We start from the raw sequence: 22,593 nt of genomic DNA, 5'->3' as shown, positions 1-22,593 counted from the left end.
GGCAGCTGCTGGATTCTGCAGCTGCCCGATCTTGCACGTGTGTCTCTGGGCTTTTTAGAGCAGCACCCTACCTACAGCCCTGAAGTGAACACAGAATTACTGTCACTTATTTAGATTTACATGGAAATGCAACTTTTCAGAACAGCTCAAAGGTGTTCATACTTCATCCCTACCTACAGATTTCTTTTTGATATCTGCAAAGATACGGGCTTAGATACGCTAAATTCAGCTGCTCCTCAGTTTGTCTGCTCTGCACATCAATCACGTGGGGTTGTACAGAATAGAATATGAATTCAGCTGGCCCCATCAGCTTTGGGTTTTGAAATGTTTCAGTGCTGGATATTTTTTTTTTTTTCTGCAGTCATGTAACCTGTTTTTTTGGGCCAAGCATTGCTCTGACTTGCCACATGCCATCTGACAGCATCGGGTACATTAAATGGAGAGAGGGACAGGACAGAACAGGCTCCTCACCATCAGGAAAAGATTCAATTAAGGCAAACGAGATCTAGCCCTTCCCTGGTTGGTTGTAAGCCTAATTAAAGTAGCAAAACAGTCCAATCAGGAATGTATTTGTAAGCCATGATAATTTCTTTTGTTTGTTTTTAAAAAAAGCATGGGCATTCTCATTCTGGGTGTTGTATATTGCATTGGAAATAGGTCTAAAGTATACTGCAGGTTTTTGAAGCTGGAGCTGTTCCTCCATTACAGGTTATTCCATCTGCCATATAAAAAGAAACGAAGAATTAGAGATGAAGTCATAAATGTCCTAAAATCTCTTCTCAGGCACCACAGGAGTTTTTGGCATTTGTAATTATCCACTGATCAGTGTAATATTTAAAGTACTCATATCTATAGATATCTGCTATGCAAAGTAATTGTACATGCAAAGCTACTTTGAAACTGCTTTAGAATTAACAGACAACTTTCTCACTTAAAAAATAATTCCTTAGTTAGGAAATAATTTTTCTACAATTTTCCAAATCACTTGCTTCTGATATTTTATACTGCTACCTAGGAGTGTGTTAGGTTTCTTGTTTTTTTGTTTTTTTTTTTTTTTTTTTCTTTACTCCTCTTGCTTCACAACCTGTGGTACTGGACCGCCCCTGTGTACAAAGGGATGTGTCCCTGCTCTTTTACAGGGACCTATGGACACTGCCCAGGATTCTTGCTAGCCCCAGCTGCATGGGACCTTGTGCTGCATGTAGCTTGTTTCTCAGGCACGAGCCCCTGATGGCCTTTCTGACACCCAGTCGTGGTGTCAGGCCTGAAGACAAGGTGTAATTTGGAGTTCTTTTTTAAACCTTGCTAGTTGGACAGGATTGAGGAAACTGTTCTGGACTTTGCTGACTTTGCTGTGGCTACAAACCTTGCTGCAGGTCCGGGAGAGTATTGCATAAGCATATTTTGAGTTAGGAATGAAACAATCAGTGTTTTTTCTGACCTTTTTGTGCCGCCATCTTCTCTTCCTCTTTTTTCTTCTCTTCCTCCAGAGCTTTCATTTTTGCATCGTACTCATCAGCACGGGTCTTCCACTCATTCCTATTGTTCAGCAGCCCATCGAGCATAGGCTGAATTTCCTCATGGAAACGTGAAAATTCCTGACCAAAACACAACCATCAGCGCAATTCAGTGTGCTGCTGCTGCACCATGGCTGACCTGGAAGCTGGGACTTGAACCTCTCTGTTGAGAATGATGGAGTGCTTACCTTATAGACAAACGTGCACACAAAGTCGATGAAACCCACTTGAAGCTTTGGAAGCTCAGCGGCTTTCCTCCTGTCCATCATGGGCTGTGGGAGGACACAAACATGCCGTGATTTATGAGAGCACTGCACTGAAGAACATTCCTCTCTTTTTTTCCCCCAAAGCTGCCTTGTGCCAGCCTGGCTGCTCTGCTGTGCTGGCCATAAAGGCTCTCCACCACGACCCTCATCTTGCTCCTCAGAGGGATCAAGTGGCTCATTTCCTGTGCTGTTTCAGCAGAAATTTTAGACAACTCTTTCAGTTTATATCATGGGGAGGGGGACAGAGTATTTTCCTTGCTCCTTTTATCCAGATACCTGAGAGAAGGATTGTGTTACAAAGTGCTGAAGAGTTTTTTTTGTTTGTTTGTTTGTTTTTTCTCTAAAATATACCTGAACATGAAATTATGTTCTCATAAGGTCTGTGGGTAGAGGGAATATATTAGAGTCTACATTAAGTCTACTTAAGTCTACTGGGTCCCTTTCAACATGGGATATTCAATGTTTCTATGATTGAAGAAAACCAGAACCACACGGGTGGATGCAATGTCAAGGATTAACTCTTGATTTTTTCACTGCCAAATTTAAATATTTATTACTTCAGCAGAAAAAAAAAAAAAAGTACATTAAGAAATACTGTCGTGTAGTACTTGCTCCTACCAGAAATAATTTCTGGACTTTAAAAAGTTTTTTTTTTTTTTCTTTTTAATTTTTATCTTTATTGTAAAGTCTGCTTTCCTCTATGTTGTAGGTATTTTGTTTTCTTTTTTTTTGTATGGGACCAGTGAAAAACCTCCAGTGGGACAGTCACTCCTTGCTTGTTCACAGCCAAATGGAACCGTATCTAACTAAATGAAGAGCTGGACAAGAGGCCCTGTCACAAAGGGTCTTTTTGATCTGAATGGCCACTTTTCTGATGAATTTTGGGCAGCCTGGTAGTTTCAGAAAGACTCACAGCACCCTGAGAGCATCAATGCTTGAAGAAGGTCTCTGCTGAGACCTACTTTCTGATCTGAGCTGTTTGGCTCTCACAGGATACTTACAATGGGCTGCTGCTGAAGGACGCTTATTTCCAAGTCCCCTTGCTCCCAGAACTCAGCTGCTACCAGGAGAGCTACCTACATTGATGAGGAGGGAAAAAGAAAAGTTAGGACTGGTTTTGGCTCTCTATTCGATTCACCTTACATCTCCTTTATGAAACAAATGTCACTTCCAGCCCCTCCATCACTTCACATCCAGCCCCAACTTTTCTGCTGCAAATGGCAGCAGTGGCAACAGGTTTGCACCTGTGCAGTTACAACCCAAAAACCAACTTAGCGTTGGAGCTACTGCTCATCTATTCAGAAATGTCTCAAAAGAAATCCTTGCAAGGATTTGCTTCGCAGTCAGAGTTGTGGATTCCTATTAGGACTTCCTCAGCTGTCCTTTTCCCATGCTGAACATGAAGGTGAGCTTTATTTCTTTTTATCCTTCTTTAACTGTTAATGTTTCTTACTTAGCAATTGAGCAAGCACAGTTCAGGAAGGAAGTCCTAAAGGAAATCAAACAACAGACCAGCAAGCTAGTATCACTTAAAAATAAATAACTAAATAGATAAATAAATAAAAATGTCATGCCATGCACAAAATTAGCCCAATAATAGCCCAAGAAACTTATTTATTATTATTATTATTATTATTATTATTATTATTATTATTATTATTATTATTATTTTCCCTTTGGTAAACATAAATTCCTACAGAATGCACAGTTTCAGTCTTCAACATAGATTTATCCATCAAAACTGTCATTATTCTGAAGTCTTTTCAGTATTGTTAGTAGGAAACTTTGACTCAGTTTTCAGGCAGCTTAGAAATTTGCATTACTTTGAAGTATAAACTAGAGAAATCTGACAGTATATCAAGCACCTGACCTTACTCTGGACTTCCCAAGGTTTAGTGATGGCTGACAAATCACAAGCAGTCATCATCATGGCCCTGAAAACAGAAGAGAAATTAGTTTCTTCTCTGGAGCCCTCACCTGGCCTCTTGCAGGCTACTCATGCCCCACCCAGTACTGTGTTATGTCCCAGCTCTGTGCTGGAGTGGTAGATACAGGAGATGGGTTGCTGTAGCAGGCTGGGACACACATTAAGGATTGCTCTCTTGGTACAAATGGATTTGTGCTAGGGAACTGCTTGCTTCTGAGAAGTGTGTCAGAAGTGTATTAGCTAGAGAGTGTATTAGCTAGAGACCATTGCTGCTGAAGCAGAAGAATTCTTTTTAAAACTGGACATACTATAGGCATGTTTTGGAGCTCCCACTGGTAAGCCCAGAAAGAAGGACACAACCACATCATTAACGCCTCAAGAGATAATTTACTCACATGACAACCTCTTTCTTTGTCGTCTCCAGAGACAGGTATTCAGTCCAGGCATTCATGTTATCGTATGTCTTAGACTCATCAACAATCTTCTGGAACATTGTCCTTTTCCTTTGAGGAAAAAAAAAAAAAAAAAAAAAAAAGAAAGAAAAGAAGAAGAAACTGTGTTAAAAACAGATGGCTGGGTTTCTAGTGGTTGTTGTCCAGGCAGTTAGGTCCTCAAGGGAAACTATTGCAAATGGCTTAAAGAAAAAGTAAGTGTTGTGGTGAGACTTGAGCAGGTTGCTTGAAAGTATGTGCTACTGTAGGTTATGCAAGCTGAGAAATGTTATTGGCTTTACTGACAACACAGGAAGGCTTTTGCCTGAATGTTAAGGAAATGGCAGACACACAGAGCTGGCCCAGGTGTTGGAGTATTTTAAGACTACCTGTCGCTATAAATTCAGTCTGACCTTGTTAAAAATATTTATTTACCTAGATATTGTAGCAAATTTTGGGGAGTGGTTTATATACAACACACTCGCATTTTGAGAGGTGTGAAATCATGAAAAAAAATCTGGTTTAATGCCAGCAAATAAGACAGTTAGGCCAGATTCACAAAGAGACTTGACGATGTAATCTGTCCATACTGTTTTGCCTGGAATCTGATCTAAATCAAACCTTCCTTTATAGACTGTGAGCCAAAGATAGCAAAGACCAGCTTGTTCCCACCTGGTAGGGAAGTAGTGGTATCTGCTCCCATATAAACATTCAGGCTGTAAAGTAAGAGGACTGGGTCTTGGGCCCTTCCTCATACTCTACTTTTTTTTGGACTATTTATATTTTGTGTAATGATTCTTCAGTGTGAAACATAGAAGCAGTCTCCGGTCTTGGCCCTGTATTTGAAAACACATTTTGAAAGCTCCTTGCTACTGAGGATGTCATATGTTGCTGACTTACAGTTTTATGCCCTAGGAAGTCAGTGTATGCAGCTCTGTGGTGTTGGGCATTTCTGATTTTTGGATGTGAAATAGACTATGAACTGCATATTCACATATAATAGACCACTTAGTATTTGAGTTGTGCTGCTTTCACAGAGAAGTTAATGGAGCCCAGGCCATGCTATTGAGCATTAATAAGTATTTTTACTGCTGAAGTGCTAGGTAGAAAAAAAAAAAAAAAAAAAGAAAATAGCATCTCTTTTTCTGTTAGGGGGTCATATAGCACAGTCTTGTTGGAAATAGAAGGCTAAAAGTCACATACATGATCTAATTCTCAAAATTCTTCTGAACAATCTGAATTCTTCCCCCTGTCTCTTATATCAGCATTAAAAGTAGTCTTCTGGAGGAAGCATCTGTGTAGAGGATTGCTACACGGAGGGGCTCTCTCAGCAAAGCATCACGTTTTGTGTTTGTACAGCACCAGCTGCTCCCTGCCCTTCACCCACAGCATACGTGACCAACTTACTTGAAGTACAGCGCCAGATCTGTTGCTATAATGGCAATGTCCATCAGGTGAATCATGTGCTCATGCTGTCTCCGGTTGAGGTTCTGGCATATGTTCAGCGACTGAAAAACAAGCAAAGGAAGCTGCAGAATCCAAGCTCTGTGTTGTTGTGAGCTAGTGGGCATTTCCCTCTCTCAAATGTGTTTTTTTTTTTTTTTCTTAGTTTATTTTCTAAGTGTTGTATCTTGCTCCCCCTAAGGTGCAAGGGCTGTGAGCCCAGTTCACCATCTGTTGGTGAACTCCCCCCGTGCTCACCGAGCAGGGTTGGTGTCTGTAGCTTGATACACACTTTGTGCTTAAACCACGTCCACTCATCCCAGCAGGAATTTGCCTGAAAGTTAGCTGTGTGTGTGTGTCAGCCTTGGTCCTATCAGAGGGGCTACAGGAGGAGAATCCTGTGTTTAACACTTTCCTACAGGACTAATAACATGGCTTCTGAAGAAACCAAGCCACGCATATAGGAAGCCTAAGAGTTTTGGTCTCTGGTGAGCAGAAATCAGTTGTGGGTAGAAGGGAGTGAGGTGGCTGCAGGTTCTCAGAAACCCAAACCAGAGAAAGATTCTATGCTAAGCTTCTGGGCAAAAGAGTCATAGCAGCTGACAGCCATGGTGTATGTTGCTAAAAGACTTTGTGGCAAGTAAATTATTCAGGATCTTACATTACAGCTCATTACAAACCTCTTCAGAGAGCAAAAACTTTCCAAATTCCAAGTGATGCCTCTCTAAAATTGAGGATCCGTGAAGTTTAGCTAATGGATTTTGAGATCTGGTTGCGTAAAGAAAAAAAAATGCAGATGTTAGTATAGCACTTAAATAAAAAGTCTCCCAATTGAAATTTGTCACAGACAAGTTCAACTTATTTTATGAAGGGCTTAAGAGTAATATTTTTAATAGCTAACAACTTCATTCTAACTGGCAACAGACTGTAACTCTGCTTGTAGCAATTTGGACACTGTATAAAATACATGTATCCTTCCACCTGTGAATATCACCTAAAATGTTGTTCATAACAGTACTGTTATTACTCAGTATAGCAAGCTTGTTGTTTAGTTTCTGAAGAACTATATGTTTACATCTGGTTAAAGCAACAGGAAAACCAGCAGCCCTTGGACACCTCCCTAGCCAAAGAGCAGGACACGCTTATATCCAAAGCACCAGCCAGCTTCACCTATGTTTTCCCAAGGCTCCAGAAATCAGTTAGATAGTACAGCCATCAATCAAAAAACCTGTGACCTGACAGTGCCTGAAGCCAGCAACAGACTGGTCAGTGAAATGATGCAGCTGTTTTTGTGAAGCTGGTAACTACTCTACCCATAGCAGTGCTCACATCCTCTCAGGTGCTAGGTTTCTCCAGGCGAGGGCAGTGCTGTGCATGGTGCTTTCTGCATAGACACCTTCCAGTACAAAGCTGGCTTTACATGTCCAGAGTGCTGCCAGTAGCATCCTGAGTCTCCTGTTATACTCAGGCTACTAAATGTCTGCACTGCACTTGGTCCTCCCTTTAACAGCAATGTAGAGTGTTGCTTTAAACAAACAGCTTAGGCCAGACTGCTAGGAGGTAAAGCAAGCCCCAGTGAGCACTGCAAAATATTGGCTTCCCCGCTGGCTGAGGCACAAGCCCAAGTGCCGTGGCAAGGTGAAAAGAGAAGTTACTTGCAAAGGAAGGCTCTTAACCTGCATAAAACAGAGCTGTGCTGGAGTTTGCTGTGATCACAGCCTGACCCCACTCTACGCAAAAGCAGCAGGAAATGGTTGGAAGTGGCAGGAGAGTGCTTACTTCATCTGGTAAAGGTTGTTGGTTCCTCTGTGGTCGATATCGTGGCACAGAGCAGCAGTTACCATTGCAAGGGCTTCTAGGTCTGTGTAGTAACGCTTCAGTTTGCCAGTCTGGAGGGTGAGAATTTGCATGCCCTCTGTTAGTATCTCTTACAGGAAAAGGTACTGGGCTGTGACTGCTCTGTGCCGGGGATCTCTGTGTTGAAACAGTCCAGGAGAACTGAAAATACTTGTGAAACTAGATACAGTACGTGGTACAATTAGGTTAACGTGGGGAAGCAGCTGGAAACAAAATGTTTCAGACTCAAGGAGGCATGTGTGTCATGCATGTGTGCTTGATGCCTGCATGCTATGCTGGCTACCCGCTGCTCCAGCAGCCTTGAGGACACTTGCACCCTGATAACCACACCTCTCCTCTCGCTGGACACAAGGCACTCTGTGTCCTTCTGGCCAGTGGGCCTGAAAGCTGAGCTGCTCAGCGGGTGGGCTGGGGGTGGAAGGTGTAATTCTGCCACCAGGTATGCAGGGCATGCCCTCTGCACTGAGCCATGGGGCTGAGCTTTTGTGGGGCACACGTCCAACACTATTATTCTTGGTGGGTTTCCTCTCACCCCAACAGCCCATGAGAAATGGCACTTGCCACACTCATGCTAGCCAAAGATGTACACCCCTGCTGTCCTGGCTACAAATGGAGGGGGTGAGGTTGTCCTCATCCAAGGTAATGGCAGCCCAGCTGTTACTGCCAGAAACTGTTGGAGGAAGGGGATTCCTGCAGTCATTCCCCTACCCTGCAGAAGGGGTAACCTGGAGGCTTTTCAATGCCACACTTGAGAAGTGAAACGCTCCATTCAGTGGTTGTGGCCCCAGGTGGTAACTCACAGACTCATCACTTAAGGTGAATGGAGGCCTCATTTGGTAGGAGATGTGCTTGAAGTGACAAACATCCTACAACAAGATCCAAAGGGAGCCCTGCGTGTCTCCAGGGCGCAACATCAGACCTAGTGCCGAAAAAGCTGTGCCACAGGATTAATTGGGGTGGTGTTACCTTACCATGAGGAGCGTGAACATGGTCTGTGCAACATTGAAGCCGTGGCGCCAGTTGTGATACGTTATCCTCCGGTAGCCTTTGCTGACAGAGTACACAAACCTCACCAGAACCTGCAAATTGGGAGAGAGGGTGTTAGTTTGTGTGATGACAGCTGACTTGTGAGCTGGCAGCTCTTGCTCTTGGGATAAAGACCACATATGGAAGTCATGGATGAGGATTAGAGCCTTGTCCCTTCCATATATTCTGATTACTAATATTTATGTTGCTTGAAAATAGATGGCACTCTAGGACTAGAGACATGGAATATATTATATCACCTATTACAATATACATTTAATAATACAGTGTTGTTTTTTCTTTCTGTCTGCATTCAACTTCTTCATGTGGACAAACTCTAGTAGCTACAGAGTAGCTACAGAGTTTTTCTCCATTGGCAAGGGAATAAATCATGGATAAATATTCATTTTTTAAAATCTCAGCTGCTCAAAGGAACAGCAAAGAATGACTGTTTTTCACACCTGCATCAGAAGCTAGTTATTCCAGAGTAGATATAGTGAGTGCTTTTTGCATTTGCTCATGCTAAGTAATTTCCTTGCACAGCCCGTCCTTTCCCTCCTACTTTCCAGCCTGCCTTTCCAGGGTGAGGGATGTGCGGCTGAAAACTCTGCGTGCAGTTGCTTGCAGAATCCACTAGATGGAGGTCAGCCTCACATGAAGCTCTGAAAAACCCCTCCGGGAGGCACAGGGCTGCCTAAACGCCAGTTTTCAGAGCCATACAGGGGCAATGCTGGCTGCAAACGGCCTTGAATTTGCAGATCGGGGGCTTTGGGGTTGAAAAAGCTTCGATACTGGGATAAGCAAGTGTTTGCATGGGGCAGTCCTCGTCTGTGTAGACCTCATAGCAAACCCATTCCTGTAGCAGAACAGGAGTTCAGACAGTCCAGAACAGAAGCATCTGGCTTCAAGATCCAAACCCATTCTGACCACCACTGGTTTGAGAGTGGGTTCCTTGCTCTCAGCAGGGCTTGGGGGCTCGGGGTGCCAGCCCCTCTGCCTGCAAGCCCACAGCAACCCAGCCGTCTGCCTGATTTCTGAGCTGCTGGTTGACCCTTGCCTGCAGGCATGGGACAATTTGGGAGTCCCTGGGCACTGCCAGCCCCTACCTCCTGCGGGATCTGGAACTTCTTCACCACACCAAGCTCGTAGTACATCTGAATGCCGCACTTCACCAGCTCCAGCTCGGTGCAGTCGAAATCGGAGAACCTGAACTCATAGATTTCGAATTTGGTGGGCCCTGGGAGTTCTTCTTTCTGCAAAAGAGGTTTGTTTGTTTGTTTGTGACATTCATGCTGTCCCTAGGAACACCTGGAAGTGTTTTATCTAAATAAAAAAAATCAGTCTGATTGTTCTTGGAACCTTCCCGTTTCAAATTAAATGCAGATTTTCACAATAACCCCGTTAGTGGGGGAAGAAGTAAAGCATTTTTGGTCAATTTTGAGGAATACTGCTTGCTTTCTGCTAAGTGCTCTTCCTTTTGATTTGATTAGATTGGAGACTCCAAAGCTGTCAGGTCTTACAGGAGAAGTCTTAAAGTCCCTTATTTGCTCTGTTGAATATAATGTATGATATGTCAAGGCCACTGATGTGCTCCCAGGTGGACACTGCACCTCCTGAGATAAAGAGGCACAGAGCAGTCACTTTCTGGGAGCTGGGAAGGCATTCTCTGCTACATGACCATAATGGCCTCACACTCGCACAGCACAGGAAGGGCGGGTGTGCTTCACCTTCACCCTTCACCGGGTGCCCTGCTGATGTGCACTGGCGTGCCAGCACTTGCAACTCTTTCCTGCCCCCACCCAGGCCATATTTGTTTGGCATCACTTCCAATTCCAGAGGTACATTGCCCTTACCAGGATACTTGCCAGCTCCTCTTCCTCACACTCATTTGGCTCTTTCCCCAGCTTTTCACGTGTTGGCTGCAAAGAGCACGGACATGTTACATTGGCTACTGTATTCCGCAGGACTTTGTGCTGTGCTGCTTTAGAGGCAGCTCTCATATGCAGATCATGTTTTCTTTCCAGACCTCACTTTTATTTCTGGTGTTTTAATGTGTTTTTCTTTGTAGGAATGTCCTACCTTTCATTGATTTTGGCTTGGTTTTCCTCCACTTGCAAAAATTCCTCTATAAAATTCCCAGTGTCTCAGTCGCGTTCAGTAACCCCACATCCTCTGTACTGAGGAGATTTTGGGATATACATTAGCTCCTCTTTCACCCCCCACACCTCTGCCCTGGGCAGCATCTGTGTGAGCCCCCCTCCACGGCTAGCTTTGCTGAGAAAACCTGAGAGGACTCAGCACAGCCTGCTGAGGTAAAGGGCAGACCACAACTGGCCCCAAGTCAAAGTGAAGTCTTGTTCTGCCATCGTGCACTAAACGCATCGTCCAGCCTCTACGCTGCAGTGGCTGGAAGCATTTCTGAGTTATGGGAGACCCGTGTCCACAGACACCGCTGCTGTTTGGCACAGACCAGGCTTGTGCGCACATGCCAGGCCAGTATGCTCATGGGTGTGTTGCAGTTTGCAAGGCATTACCAGAATTTCCTGAATTTCATCCTTGTCACACTTCACGTGGTAGAGCACCATATCCTGGGCAATGTCCTTGCGGTTCTCCAGCTTGTTCATCTTATCATATGTGTCTGTGTTGAGTACGGACCAGCCCAGAAACTGTGTCAGGGACTTGGAGAGAAGAAAAATGAGAAACAGTAAAGTAAGCAAAGCATCTCTACACCACATGATGTATTTTTATAACAACATAAGCTCCACGCTGGTTCCAAGTCTAGCAATGGGCAGTCACGCATCTGCTCCCAACCACTACTTGCTCTTTAGCACAGCAGTACCCCAGCTGATGGATCTGACTAGGTCTCAAGAGTGTCTGTATGACAAAGGTTTGAGGACCCTCTGTCCCATTCAGCATACAGAAAGCTACTTGTGTGTTGTTACAGGTGTTCAGTATAGTACTCCACGCCTATGGAAAGGCTGGTGTCATAACCATGACAGCAGGTCAGGAACCTTTGTATCAAGGGAGAGCAAGGAGGTCTCATCACCTTTCACATCTGTTTACTCACACTCTGTGTTTGCACTCAGCATGTTTGCTGTTCAGTGGCCAATTCCAACTGATTATTTTTTTGTTGTTGTTGTTTGTTTGGTCATTTTGTTTGATAGCAAAAACCTTTTTCAGGAAATGCTCTAGCTGATAATAGATGCCAAGAGCTGGATGTTTGTATTGGACTGAAACTAGCACAGAAACATTTCTCAGCCACAAGGACTTTGATGAAGGCTGCTGTTGGTAGATTCAATAGCTGGCCACACTTTGTATCACAGCCACACAGATTACTCAGGTGTAACTTCTGGAGGCAATTGCCCAGCTGTATCTGATCACAGGTCAAAGTGGTCTTGTTACTACATCATAGCTGCTCACAGTTAGGCAGTCAATCTAAGAATGCCAAAACAAAATGATCTGAACACAGCTGAGTTTTCAAAACCTCCAAACACCCATCACTTCATTTAGCTGCTTTCAAAACTTTCAAGCTACTGTGTAATACCTGTATAAGCAACAAATAAACTTACTTAGCTTCAGAACAGTGGGGGACTTTTTGCAGGGCTGCAATGCGAAACAGTGATCTCTCTCAACCATATGAACTACTTCCAGACATAGCAAGGAACTATACCTCCATAAGGGTCTCGTCCTGTTCATCAAATGGTTTCCCATCTTTTCTGTTATAAAATGTGACAACACCAACAATTTCTTCCTTTTTGTTGACTATTGGCATGGAGAGAACATTTTTGATAGTCCATCCTGATTCGTCTAGAGGACCTTCCTTGAAGCAATAGCAAGCAGAAAGACACCATGTACTTAATGTGTTTTCTAAACACAGCAGCAATCCCATTTTACATCATGACCTATGGCTAAAGACATTTTCGTGTGCCTAATATTGACTGTAAATTACATTTCTGTAAGCAATTGATAGAATTTGAAGTGTGCACATTACCTGAAAGTTAAACATCTCATCTGCAGCAGCATTCATAATGTTGCAAATCTAGAGGATTACAGAAAAAAAATAATGTATATATAGAGAGAGTATAATTTTAACAGTGAGAAGTTTAAATATCAAACAAAAAACTGAATTGATGAAAACAGCATTGGTCAGGCTTCATTTCAGAAAACATTAATAGAATCCAAACTATGTACTTACAAATCCACTTTCAGCCACATATGTTGGCAGTCCAGTTACTAGTGCCCAGTGATCTGGGGTAGGATTTCTGATTGAAAGAAAAATAAAAAAGAAAATTAAGGATATAAGTTTATTGAAGGACAATGATGATCTCAGAGATGAAATGTTTTCATCTGGTTGCACAATCCACATATACACATTTCTTTCTCAGCTACTAAGCAGTCCTGTTACTTTCAAACCTGCCTATGTGTGCAAGCATAAATTTTTCATGTAAATATTTTTGTAGTAAATATTTTCTGTCAAGGTTTCAGTACAGATTAGAACATACAATATCTTAGTCTGCAGAATATTTGACTTAAGAAAAAAACTGTTCTTGGTAATGGGGTTCATGTTTCAGAGCTACAGCATACAGAAAGATAAAAGAAAGTTTCTGGTTAAGAGAGTCTGCCAGACTGACCACTACTGTATCTAAGTAACGGGGGCTTTTCTTGAAGCATGAAGGTGGATATCCAATTTACAGCAATGTGAAGCGATGTCACCAGAACTGGGCAAAATTTCTGTTATGTCAGATTTGTCAGTCACTTGACATTTAACCATATCCTACACCAGTGGGAAAAGGTAGAGAATGAGAGTGCTGAGGGATAAAGAGGGGTATACAAGAAAGCATTTGAAGAGATTAAGAGCAGATGTATATCTATGGATGGAAAGGAGCTGGTCGGGCACACAATAATGGGCTAGGAAGCTTGATCAGCAAGGTGCTCTTTCACCAGCTCCTGCAAGTGCAGTTAGCTGCTTTTCTCTTCTTACCTTTTGTTAAGTGAGGAGAAAACAGAGAGAGACACATGTCATACAGAAGTAGTTTGGAGTGTTAAACCACCAGGATGGTGGTGATGTCTTCTCAGAGCCCAGGGGAAATGGTGCCCAAGGCTCCTCCAAAAAATCCAGTGGCAAGAAGAGAGGGTGGGTTTCAGAAGGAGGGGATCTCGGTGTAGGGTCAAGAGAGGAGGAAAGGTCAGAGACAAACTTGAGGTGGAGTGACCAGAAGAGAAGAGAGAAGCAAGGGAGCTGGAGGACAGGTGGGGGAACAGAACAGGAGTGACCCTGAGTGGTCAGGAGGGTACCAGAGGGATGACAGGCAGGGCTGGGACAGCAGGTGCCTCAACACCAGGGCAAGCTGCATGGACTCAGCCACTGACACAGGGAAGGCACCAAGGAGTAGTTATGATTTGACTTGGCATGGAGAATAGCAAAACTGCAGGTAGTCAAATCAGTTAATTCCTGGGTATAAAGAGTTGTTCTTTTTTTTTTTTTTTCAGTGATTCTTGGAGACTAACTTACAAGTCAGGATCCCACTGCCCTAGAAGAAATCTCTGTCCTACAAAATGTAAGACAAAGCACCAGCTTACGATCTGGCTTCTTATTCAGTCTTCAGTTGGTTCTTTGCATACCTCCTTATGAACGTCTTTAAACAAGGGACAACCCTCGATTTAGCTGCACCCTGTCAGTACCAAGCACACACAAACAGTAGCAGTAGGCCAGACACTTACGGGATGACTTTAATGTCTTCTTTTCCATGTAATATATAATCAATGACTTTGTAAAAGACTATTTCCTAGAAGTAAAAAGAAGATCACTGTTAAAATAACAGGTGAGACAATCCAGCCAGACAAGAGAGACTTCAGGAAAGCTGGTCATCACTTACTCTGCCATCTGGAGTGCGAGGTCCTGAGTAGGGAGGAACTTCGCCCAGCAGCACTGGCCACAGATCAAAAAATTCCTGTGTTTCAGATGAAAGAAGTATATTTAGAGTGGAAAAATGCATTCTGCATCAAACCTCAAAGTAACTGCTGCTCTACCATGCTGGTTTTGGTGCTCCATAAACAAGGCATGAAACAACATGGCTAGATCAATATTGGTTGCAGCATAATGGTGCATCCAAATCAGGAAGTGTCAGGTGCATTATAAGGCTGTATGTAGCTATATACTGCTTATACACATAACTCCACTTCATTCAGTGAACAGCAAGAGCTGTACTCAGAGCAAGCAGCTATTTCAGTATTTCCCATGTTCTTATTTTTCCAGAGCGTGGCTATAGGGGTGACTTGCTACCTTGCTAAAGTGAAAGAGCATTTTTTTCTTAGGCTGCATTATAAAGCTTACAAAAGAGTCTTTACTACGCTAACAATCTTTTTATATGTCTCTTCATAAGACCAAGTGCTATAATGGCTCTGTCAATGTGGTGGAGATCAAAGTCAATGGTAGCCTTAACTAGCCTGACCATAGTGTAAAGCAGGGCTCCTATGAAAAATTTCTGTGTAACCCCCACATAAAGCTTGTCAATCAGCTTGCAAGCAATCAGACCAAATCAGAGTGGCAGAACTAACTCAGCTTTTTGTAAGTGTGCATTGTCACGAAGCCAAATTTCTGCTAAAAGCCTGGATTGTATGTGTATGGATAAATCCTCGAAGAGGATGGCTTCAGTGCTCCACAGGCTTCTCACTATATTTCTGGCATCCACAGACTTGGTAAGACTGTGTGTGTGCTTAAGGCTTTGACCAGGATTGTTGTTCAATGGTCATACATATTTGCCCCTCCTCTGTCTTCCCAGTCTCTAACTGCTTAGGCAGTCCAGGGATAAGCTCTTTCCTCTTCCTCTCTTTTCTTTATCCCAGTCTTTCCCAGTTTTATCCCAGACTTTGGCTGCCCCAATAAACCTTATCCTTACAAATCACCCATCAGTGGATAGCAGCAAGGCAGAAAGACAAACAATTCATAGGTGAGCACTTACCTTCTGCTTGGTCATGTCCAGGAGGCCTACAGAGTACCTGTCACAGTTCAGGTACGCTCTCACTGTGTAGAAAGCCTTGTGGAACTGCCTCTCAATATCTGTCAGTTCCTCAAAAACCTTATTAGCTGACCACAACAGCACCTGCAGGACAAAAACCAAATGTAAGCATAGCCTCCCCTTGAAACCTGGACTTCCCAAATGTGTCTGTAATAACAAGGAAACTTTGGGTTTTTTTTTTTTAGACTACTTTTCCTGAAAAGTGCAATAGCAATACGTATGGCAAAATGTAAAAGTGTTGCTTATTCTCACTGGGAATTACTAAGGAAGCATGCAGTCTGAGGAATGGTCATGCCATCACGGAGCACTATGTTAAAGTCCAATCTCGCACTGGTAGTGGTACCAAAAGAAAATTGGACTGCCTCACCTATTTTTATTTTTTTTATCAATAAGTAAAATCTTGCATCCAAACATAGCTAACACTAAGGTTGCAAAGGCTGGAGTTGGAAATACCTGAATGAGCACTTTCCTTGAAGCCTTGGCAGAGCTGTCTTGTGTGTGCATCAGCCTATGACCCACTTTCCCGTGCTCTGCTGCGTGGCCTTAAAAAAGCTGTTGCTAAGACTACTATTTCATTTGTAAAAATGGAGGTTATGCAGTGAATTAGGCAGATATTTCTGGTAGAAAAAGGAGGATCTTCGTGGGCCTAAGGGAGAACTTCATCATCACTGAAATGGTAATGCCTAGCTTAACTGGTGCCTGCATGCCTGCTGAGACTGGACTAGATGAGAGCCCAGGAGACAGCAGTGGAAGCACTTCAAAATGCTTGGGACATGAGGCACTATCACATGGCCATAGGCAGGAAAAGTGTGCATCACTGAGTCACTGGGGGCTAGTGGATATTTTTCTCAATTCTGACCTGCATTGGTCTCTGTTTCTAATCCATGAGATAGGAAAAATCTACCATCCTTTTAGAGTCTGACATGCTGCTAAATGCCACCAGCCTTTCAGCATCCCATAGATAGGATAGTGTTGTTGTTATGCAAATCATTAGTGGAAAATTATTTTTTAATGGCTTATTTTTGCTGTTTTACAGTGTGCAACAAAAAAGGATCAAACCCACCAACACAGTGAGAAGGACTGTAAGAAACACCTGAAGAAAGGTCAGATCATGGAACAATGTAAAGAAGTCTAGCAAAAATGTTATGTGGTTTTCTAATAAGATTCTTATTGCACCTGCACCAGCAGCCTGAATTGTCTTTGCACAAGCCATTTTACTTACAGTATGTCTGAGGTTTTGTGGTTGAGACCTTGCAATGTTGTAATCCTAGACTATTTTCAAAAATGTCATTTTTGTTGAAACTTTTCAACATTTTGTCTGTACTTAGTCTGTATTTAGATACTCCTGGGTTCAAGTCCAGAGCAGAACACCCTGCAGGAGGTATTAGATCTTTGGGTATCTACTCTGCCTTCTAGCACCTTCCTTGCCTCCTCCAGTCCTTCTCAACTTCTACTGCATTACTGCTAAGCCCACAGAAGGAATAAACCTTAGCTAATTCTACCTTATTCTGATTACTCAGCATTGCTAGATGGCTCTAGCACCTGATCATTATTCATAGTTTTAGGAATGCTCAAAGAATTAGACAGAGAACAAGAGATGATGAATTGTTAAATGTAGGTGCTGAAAAAAGCTTCACAAATAAACTCTCATTCTGCATCCATTTGCTGAAATAGACATTCATCCCCCATAGGAGGCCTCACTGGTGAAAAAATGACTGCCATGAAGTGTAGTCTCAATTGCACGTCCTCTTCAATGACAACCTTTTGTCTGCTGCAGGAAGTGATTGCATGGATTCACATCCATCCCAACAAAATTCAAGAGTTCTTTCACAAAGCAAATCATGGAAATGAATCATGGCTGAACTGGTTCCTTTCAAAATACCATAAGTCCATAATTTATATTAATTTCTACCAAAGGAGACAAAGAGAACAGTCATGTGAGAATCATTTTACTGCCACTAAGAAGGAATTCTAAAGTGTGTGGTTTTTTGTTTTTTAATAAACAGAGAAGGAAAAAATACTGCATTCTTAATTGTTTTTGAGGTTCTTTCAGTGTTGATGTCTGAAGTGGCTAAATGCATCAGGAGTATTTCATAGACTGAACTCAACAAAACCTCTGTAGCTCAGTCCTGCTGAAGGTGGTGCCACTGCTTCAACTCCTGAAGTCTTGCCAAGAGCAGCAGGCAGAGAAACTAATGAGGGACTCTAAGGAAGGGGCAGTATCTGAAAGCCTTTGTGGACAACTTCTTTCTGCTCTTCAGGCACAGATCTCTGAAGCAGATCAGCTTCATTTTTAAAACCAGAAAAACTGGGTTTGACTTTGAGATACAGCCCAATCTGCTTTTTCGGTCTTACCTGGCCTCTTCGAGTCTCACAATTGTGAAGGTAACTCAAGTGATAAATTTTCAAGTTTAAGGATGCAAAATTCAGGTACTTCAGGAAAAGCTGTAAAGGCAAACAATGAGATTGAGTCAAATGCAGTAGCAGCCTCGTGTATACTGGATTTCATAACACCACTATAGCAACGTCACGGTAATTCCCCTGGATAAATGCTTTGCTTTGCACCACTGTGAGATAAGGCTTATCCCACAGTAATTTCCCTGAAAGATTTCTGAGATAAGCATCCTCATAATAAGCCTCATCTGTTACAGGGTTCCTGTAGGGAAATTTGCACCCATGGTGCTTCAGTAAAGCGGACATCCCTAGTGTTAAGAGGAGCAATCCATGTTATATAGCAAAAGCAACAACTGCTTGATAGAAACTGAGCTACTGACCACTTACTGTTTCATCAGAGCTGGTGAAGTGTGGGCCGTTCAGCTTATTAAGAGCCAAAATGACAGCAACTAGATCTTTGCCGTTCAAGATCGGTGTTGCAAGGATGCTTTTTGTAGTGTAGTCGGTGAGCTCATCAACAAATGGACTGAACTGGGCACACTGTTCAAAGGAGAATTTACAAATTAAGCACTTAACACAACGTCTGTAGTCTTAAAGCCAAACCAAAGCACAGCCTAGAGAAGCTGCCTAGAGAAAGCTTTGTTCAAACAGTTACTGAAGAAGATAAATGAATTAGAAAATTGGACAACATACAGGTGATAAAGCTAGTACAAAGACAAACTGGCTGTAGCTTTTGATTACACATGCACTTTTTCACTTTTTGCAAAGATCTTGCTGATCAAGAGCTTTAATGTGTTGGACTTTGCCATGAGGAGTCTTTGCTAACCATCCTCAGATGACTGATATCCTGTACTGAACCTCCTGCCTCCTTTCCTCCAACACTGAATTGACACTGCGAGGTGCATATAACCAGTTTCTATGCTGTGCTGCATAGCCAGTTTTTAAACCAGTGCTTTCTAGTACAGGCACGATGAACACGTACCCCTTCTCAATTTTCTTCCGCTTCACCCTGGCCCCTGAAACTGCTGCTGGTTTGCAGGCTCCGTGGAGCTATCTAGCCATTGGTTCTGTTGAAAAATATTTTCCAGAGAATTCCCTCCCCTGTTGGTGTGAGCACCATTAGCCTTAGTCTTACATGTACAGCACCTAGCTGTTACTTCACCTCTCCTTCATGCAGCAGCAGACGTGAGAAACCGACCTATCAACACTGTATGTGATGGTGGTTTATGGCTGATATTGGAAAGCAGAGAAAAAAAAATGTGGTAGTGACCGTAGCATGAACCATGATGGTGCTGGGCCTTTGTTCATGGGATGGAAGGCAGGTTATCCCAGGGATACACAACTGGCACAAGTGACACATGGTTTCTGGCACTCTCTTCTTGCCCCAGGTCGGGGCTGCAAGGTGCAGATAGCACTGTCATGGTTTGGATGCCCAGAGAGGGCTGCCCTTGAGGGAATCACCATTCAAACCACAAGGAGAGTGCTAGATCATGCTGTAGGAGCAGCATAAAGGGAACTCAACCACTAGTTGCTTAAAATGTCGTTTTCCCCCTCATGCCAAAATAAAATGAAGCTCAGAAAGGGTAATGTGGGGAAGGCAGATAGCCCAATGTCCTGCACAGTGCCTTATTGACATCCTCTTCCTCACCTGCTGACAGGGAGTGCAGAGATGGCCTTGCTGACCCAAGATCATCTCCCTGTTCTGCTGAACATCTTGTCGGCTACATTTCCTTTTATTTGAAGAAGAAAAAGCCCAGAAATTTGACTCCTCAGACCACATTAGGGAGGCTGCACCTGAGAGAATAATCACTCCCTAGTGCCCCTTCTCCCCATATATCCCCCACTGTTGGCCTTCACTGCCAAGTAGGGCAGACCAAGCATTTAATTATCTGTGTTTCCTTAAGAAGAATTGATGTTAAGAATAGCGGCACCTGAAAGAACTAGAGTTGGAGTGCAGCACTTGGCTGGCAGCTCTGAAATCCTTCCTTATTCTCAGAGAAATGCCTGAAGAGAGAGACTTAAACCTTCCAAGTTATACACTGATGCAAATTTTGCAAAAGAATGGTTACAAAACCAAAATCAATATCTTAGCATGTTCCATGGAGGGCAACAAAGATATTGCTGAAGCTTTTGGATATGCTCATCCTGAGCAACAAACGGATGGATAAACAGATGGTCTCTTTGTAACTAGCAAACAATAGATTGAGTAATCCCAAATGCCATATTTGGGTCACATGGATTTTAGTTTTATACCTATGATTAGAACAAGCGGATTGTAATTGCTGCCATTCAGATTTACATGATTCAAAGTATAAGTATGAGGGGTAAATACTGTCATGAAAGCATAAGAATAAAACATAAAACTTCTGTGGATCCCTCCTGGTATTGCAGTGTGCAGCATCTACTGAAAGAGTGTTTTTTAGTCTAAGTATACCTCTTGAAGACCAGCCATACTCAGGTTGCAGTTAACTCACCTGCTCCAAGGTCCACACCCTTTGCTTGATAAAAATGCTTCTAAAGGTCCTTGGCCCAAACGGCACCAGACAACAAGCACTTACAAATGTCATGAGTGGTGGAAACCCCTTTATGGACCCATTGTAAAGGGTTTCTCTCTGACTGTTACTCATGGAAGGAAGATAAATGTGTGTGGAAAATTCTAGGTGTGTTCGGTACAGATCTGACTACCTCACTCTCTCTTCTCCGCTGCCCTCGAAGTGATTTATTTATTTTAATGAGATAGGTAAGGTGTGACAGAGCACATGTTTGCAGGCATTAATGTCCAATGTAGTTGAATGTGCTTAGCTTCACCTTGCTCCATAAGTGAGATTGGAAGCAACTTACACACTGTCTACTGGTGCTTCGGTTTCCACTATAGAGCAATTACAATGCAAGAGTTTTGACCAAGCACCAAGGTTCCCTGCTATCTCTTGACCCCTTAGAACAAGTAATCATGCAAGCATTTTGTCTACAGAGTGAATGAATAAATGCCAGACCTACCTCGCTGACATCCTTGATATTCATGGTTTTCTTGGTTTGTGCAACATAGCCCACAATGCCTAAGTCCAACGGATAGACTATCTCGCAGTCTGGGGAGACCAGGCATTCCTCCAGCGTGCTTCCCTCTTGGATGTTGAAAAGCCTCGTTGCCAATTCTGGTGTGCCGTTTCTCTGCCTGTACATGAAGAGACTACAGCGGTCAGCATGAATAAGGGACCTGATTCTTCTCAGGGTCTTGAAAACAACTTTCTCCATGTTGATGCTTTCTTGCATGTCTTGGATCAACTCAAAAAGTATATCACTTTCATTGTCATCCCAGGACTCTGTTTTCACTTTCTTCTCAAAGTACTGCTTGGCAAAAGCAGGGTTTCCATCAAGAAACTTTTCCACGTCGTCTTCACTAATGCTCATTGTGAATGTCCTGGATCTTGTAACACGTAGTAGTCCAAGGATGCGATCTATGTGAGGAGCACTCTTATCTCTGATCTAGTTCCTAAATTTTCATAATAGAAGATGATGCTTCTCGAACGACCAGGGATAAGGTAGCACTGCAAAGAGAGACTGTCATCAGGAAGGTATTCCTTTATACTGCCGGAGGTGAGTCTGTGGGAGGACAGATCTTCTCAACCAAACAGATTAGATGACCTCTACAAAAGCTTTGGGTCAACTTTCTTCTTCTTAATCTAAATGCAAACAAAAACTGAGTATTCGCAATATCTTAAAGCGCTATCCCTTCTCTCGATAAGCAGAAAACTTACAGAAACAATTATATTGAGGTTGCAGCAACAGAGAAGAGCTGCATCTCCTAACATTGAAATAAGCTCTTTAAAGTCTAATTAAATATATACTGCTTGGACCTAATCCTAGGCTAACAAGGTGAGCATCTTATTATTTCTGCTCTCCCAGCTTCTCTAAGAAACATCTCTCATTGAATGTTAAACATGTCAATCTTTAAAGCTTAATGAAGTTATTGGTAGAGTACGGCAACTACAAATTATGTTTACTAGTCATTAATGAGACTAAAAAGAATGGGTATTTCCATGCAGATAAGATAAGGATACATGCACACTCCAGTTGTTCATGTAGACTTGATGTCAGATCTGTGGAGCTTTTTTGATGGGAAATGAACAGCATTTCTGTTCATGAGGGAAGTGGATAACATCTTCTCATTGGTTAAAATGGGAGAAGCTCTCTGAATGGCCTTCCGTGCACTGTTTTGGAAGGGGCACTTAAATTTTCCACTATGAATAATTTACCTGCCTTGGAAAATACAAAACCCAGTTCTGGTTTAACATAATTTCAGTGCTGATGTTGACAGGGTTAATTCTACCCAGGCCATCTTGTTTGTCTTCCTGATTTTCCTACCCTACCACTGCCTTAAGACCTGTACCATGCATTCTGCCCATTCCTGCACTCAGCTGTATTTCCCTGCCATCTTTTGGGGGAAGAAATACAGAAATACTCCAAGATTAGAAGCAGTGTCTTAGAGGGAATAGATGCAGCCCATTACCAAGGTGGACAGAAATGTGTATAATAGCTGTCTTGTGGGTAAACAGGACACCTCTTTACTGCTTTGGTAGACAGAACATGGACAAAGCACTTAGGATGCCTTTAAGAAAGTTTTGGGCCAGCTTTTCTCCTGGAACTGAGGCTTTGAAGTGACTGATAGCACACAAAGACTTCACAGGTATAATCTACAGACACTCTTGGTCAAGA

The 22,593-nt window shown here is 42.8% G+C and overlaps 1 protein-coding gene across 1 annotated transcript; it reads right to left on the bottom strand.

Annotated features, from left to right (window-relative positions):
- Positions 1-659: 659 nt before the first annotated feature.
- On the bottom strand, positions 660-21,288 carry PDE6B (phosphodiesterase 6B). Its single transcript, XM_032205888.1, has 22 exons — positions 20,878-21,288; positions 18,268-18,420; positions 17,842-17,931; positions 15,430-15,570; positions 14,344-14,418; positions 14,189-14,253; positions 12,663-12,729; positions 12,459-12,506; positions 12,138-12,287; positions 11,002-11,145; positions 10,321-10,386; positions 9,574-9,720; positions 8,413-8,520; positions 7,364-7,473; positions 6,265-6,352; positions 5,549-5,649; positions 4,106-4,213; positions 3,654-3,717; positions 2,785-2,859; positions 1,706-1,789; positions 1,442-1,598; positions 660-718 (listed from the first exon to the last, which is right to left on the bottom strand). The coding sequence occupies exons 1-22, from the start codon at positions 21,286-21,288 to the stop codon at positions 660-662; spliced, it is 2,511 nt and encodes an 836-aa protein (XP_032061779.1).
- Between the last annotated feature and the right edge of the window lie 1,305 nt (positions 21,289-22,593).

This window comes from Aythya fuligula, chromosome Z (genome assembly GCF_009819795.1).
Source record: "Aythya fuligula isolate bAytFul2 chromosome Z, bAytFul2.pri, whole genome shotgun sequence".
Taxonomy (NCBI): domain Eukaryota; kingdom Metazoa; phylum Chordata; class Aves; order Anseriformes; family Anatidae; genus Aythya; species Aythya fuligula.
The sequence above is the reverse complement of the archived record's forward strand: the minus strand, read 5'-3'. Positions and strand labels throughout refer to the sequence as shown.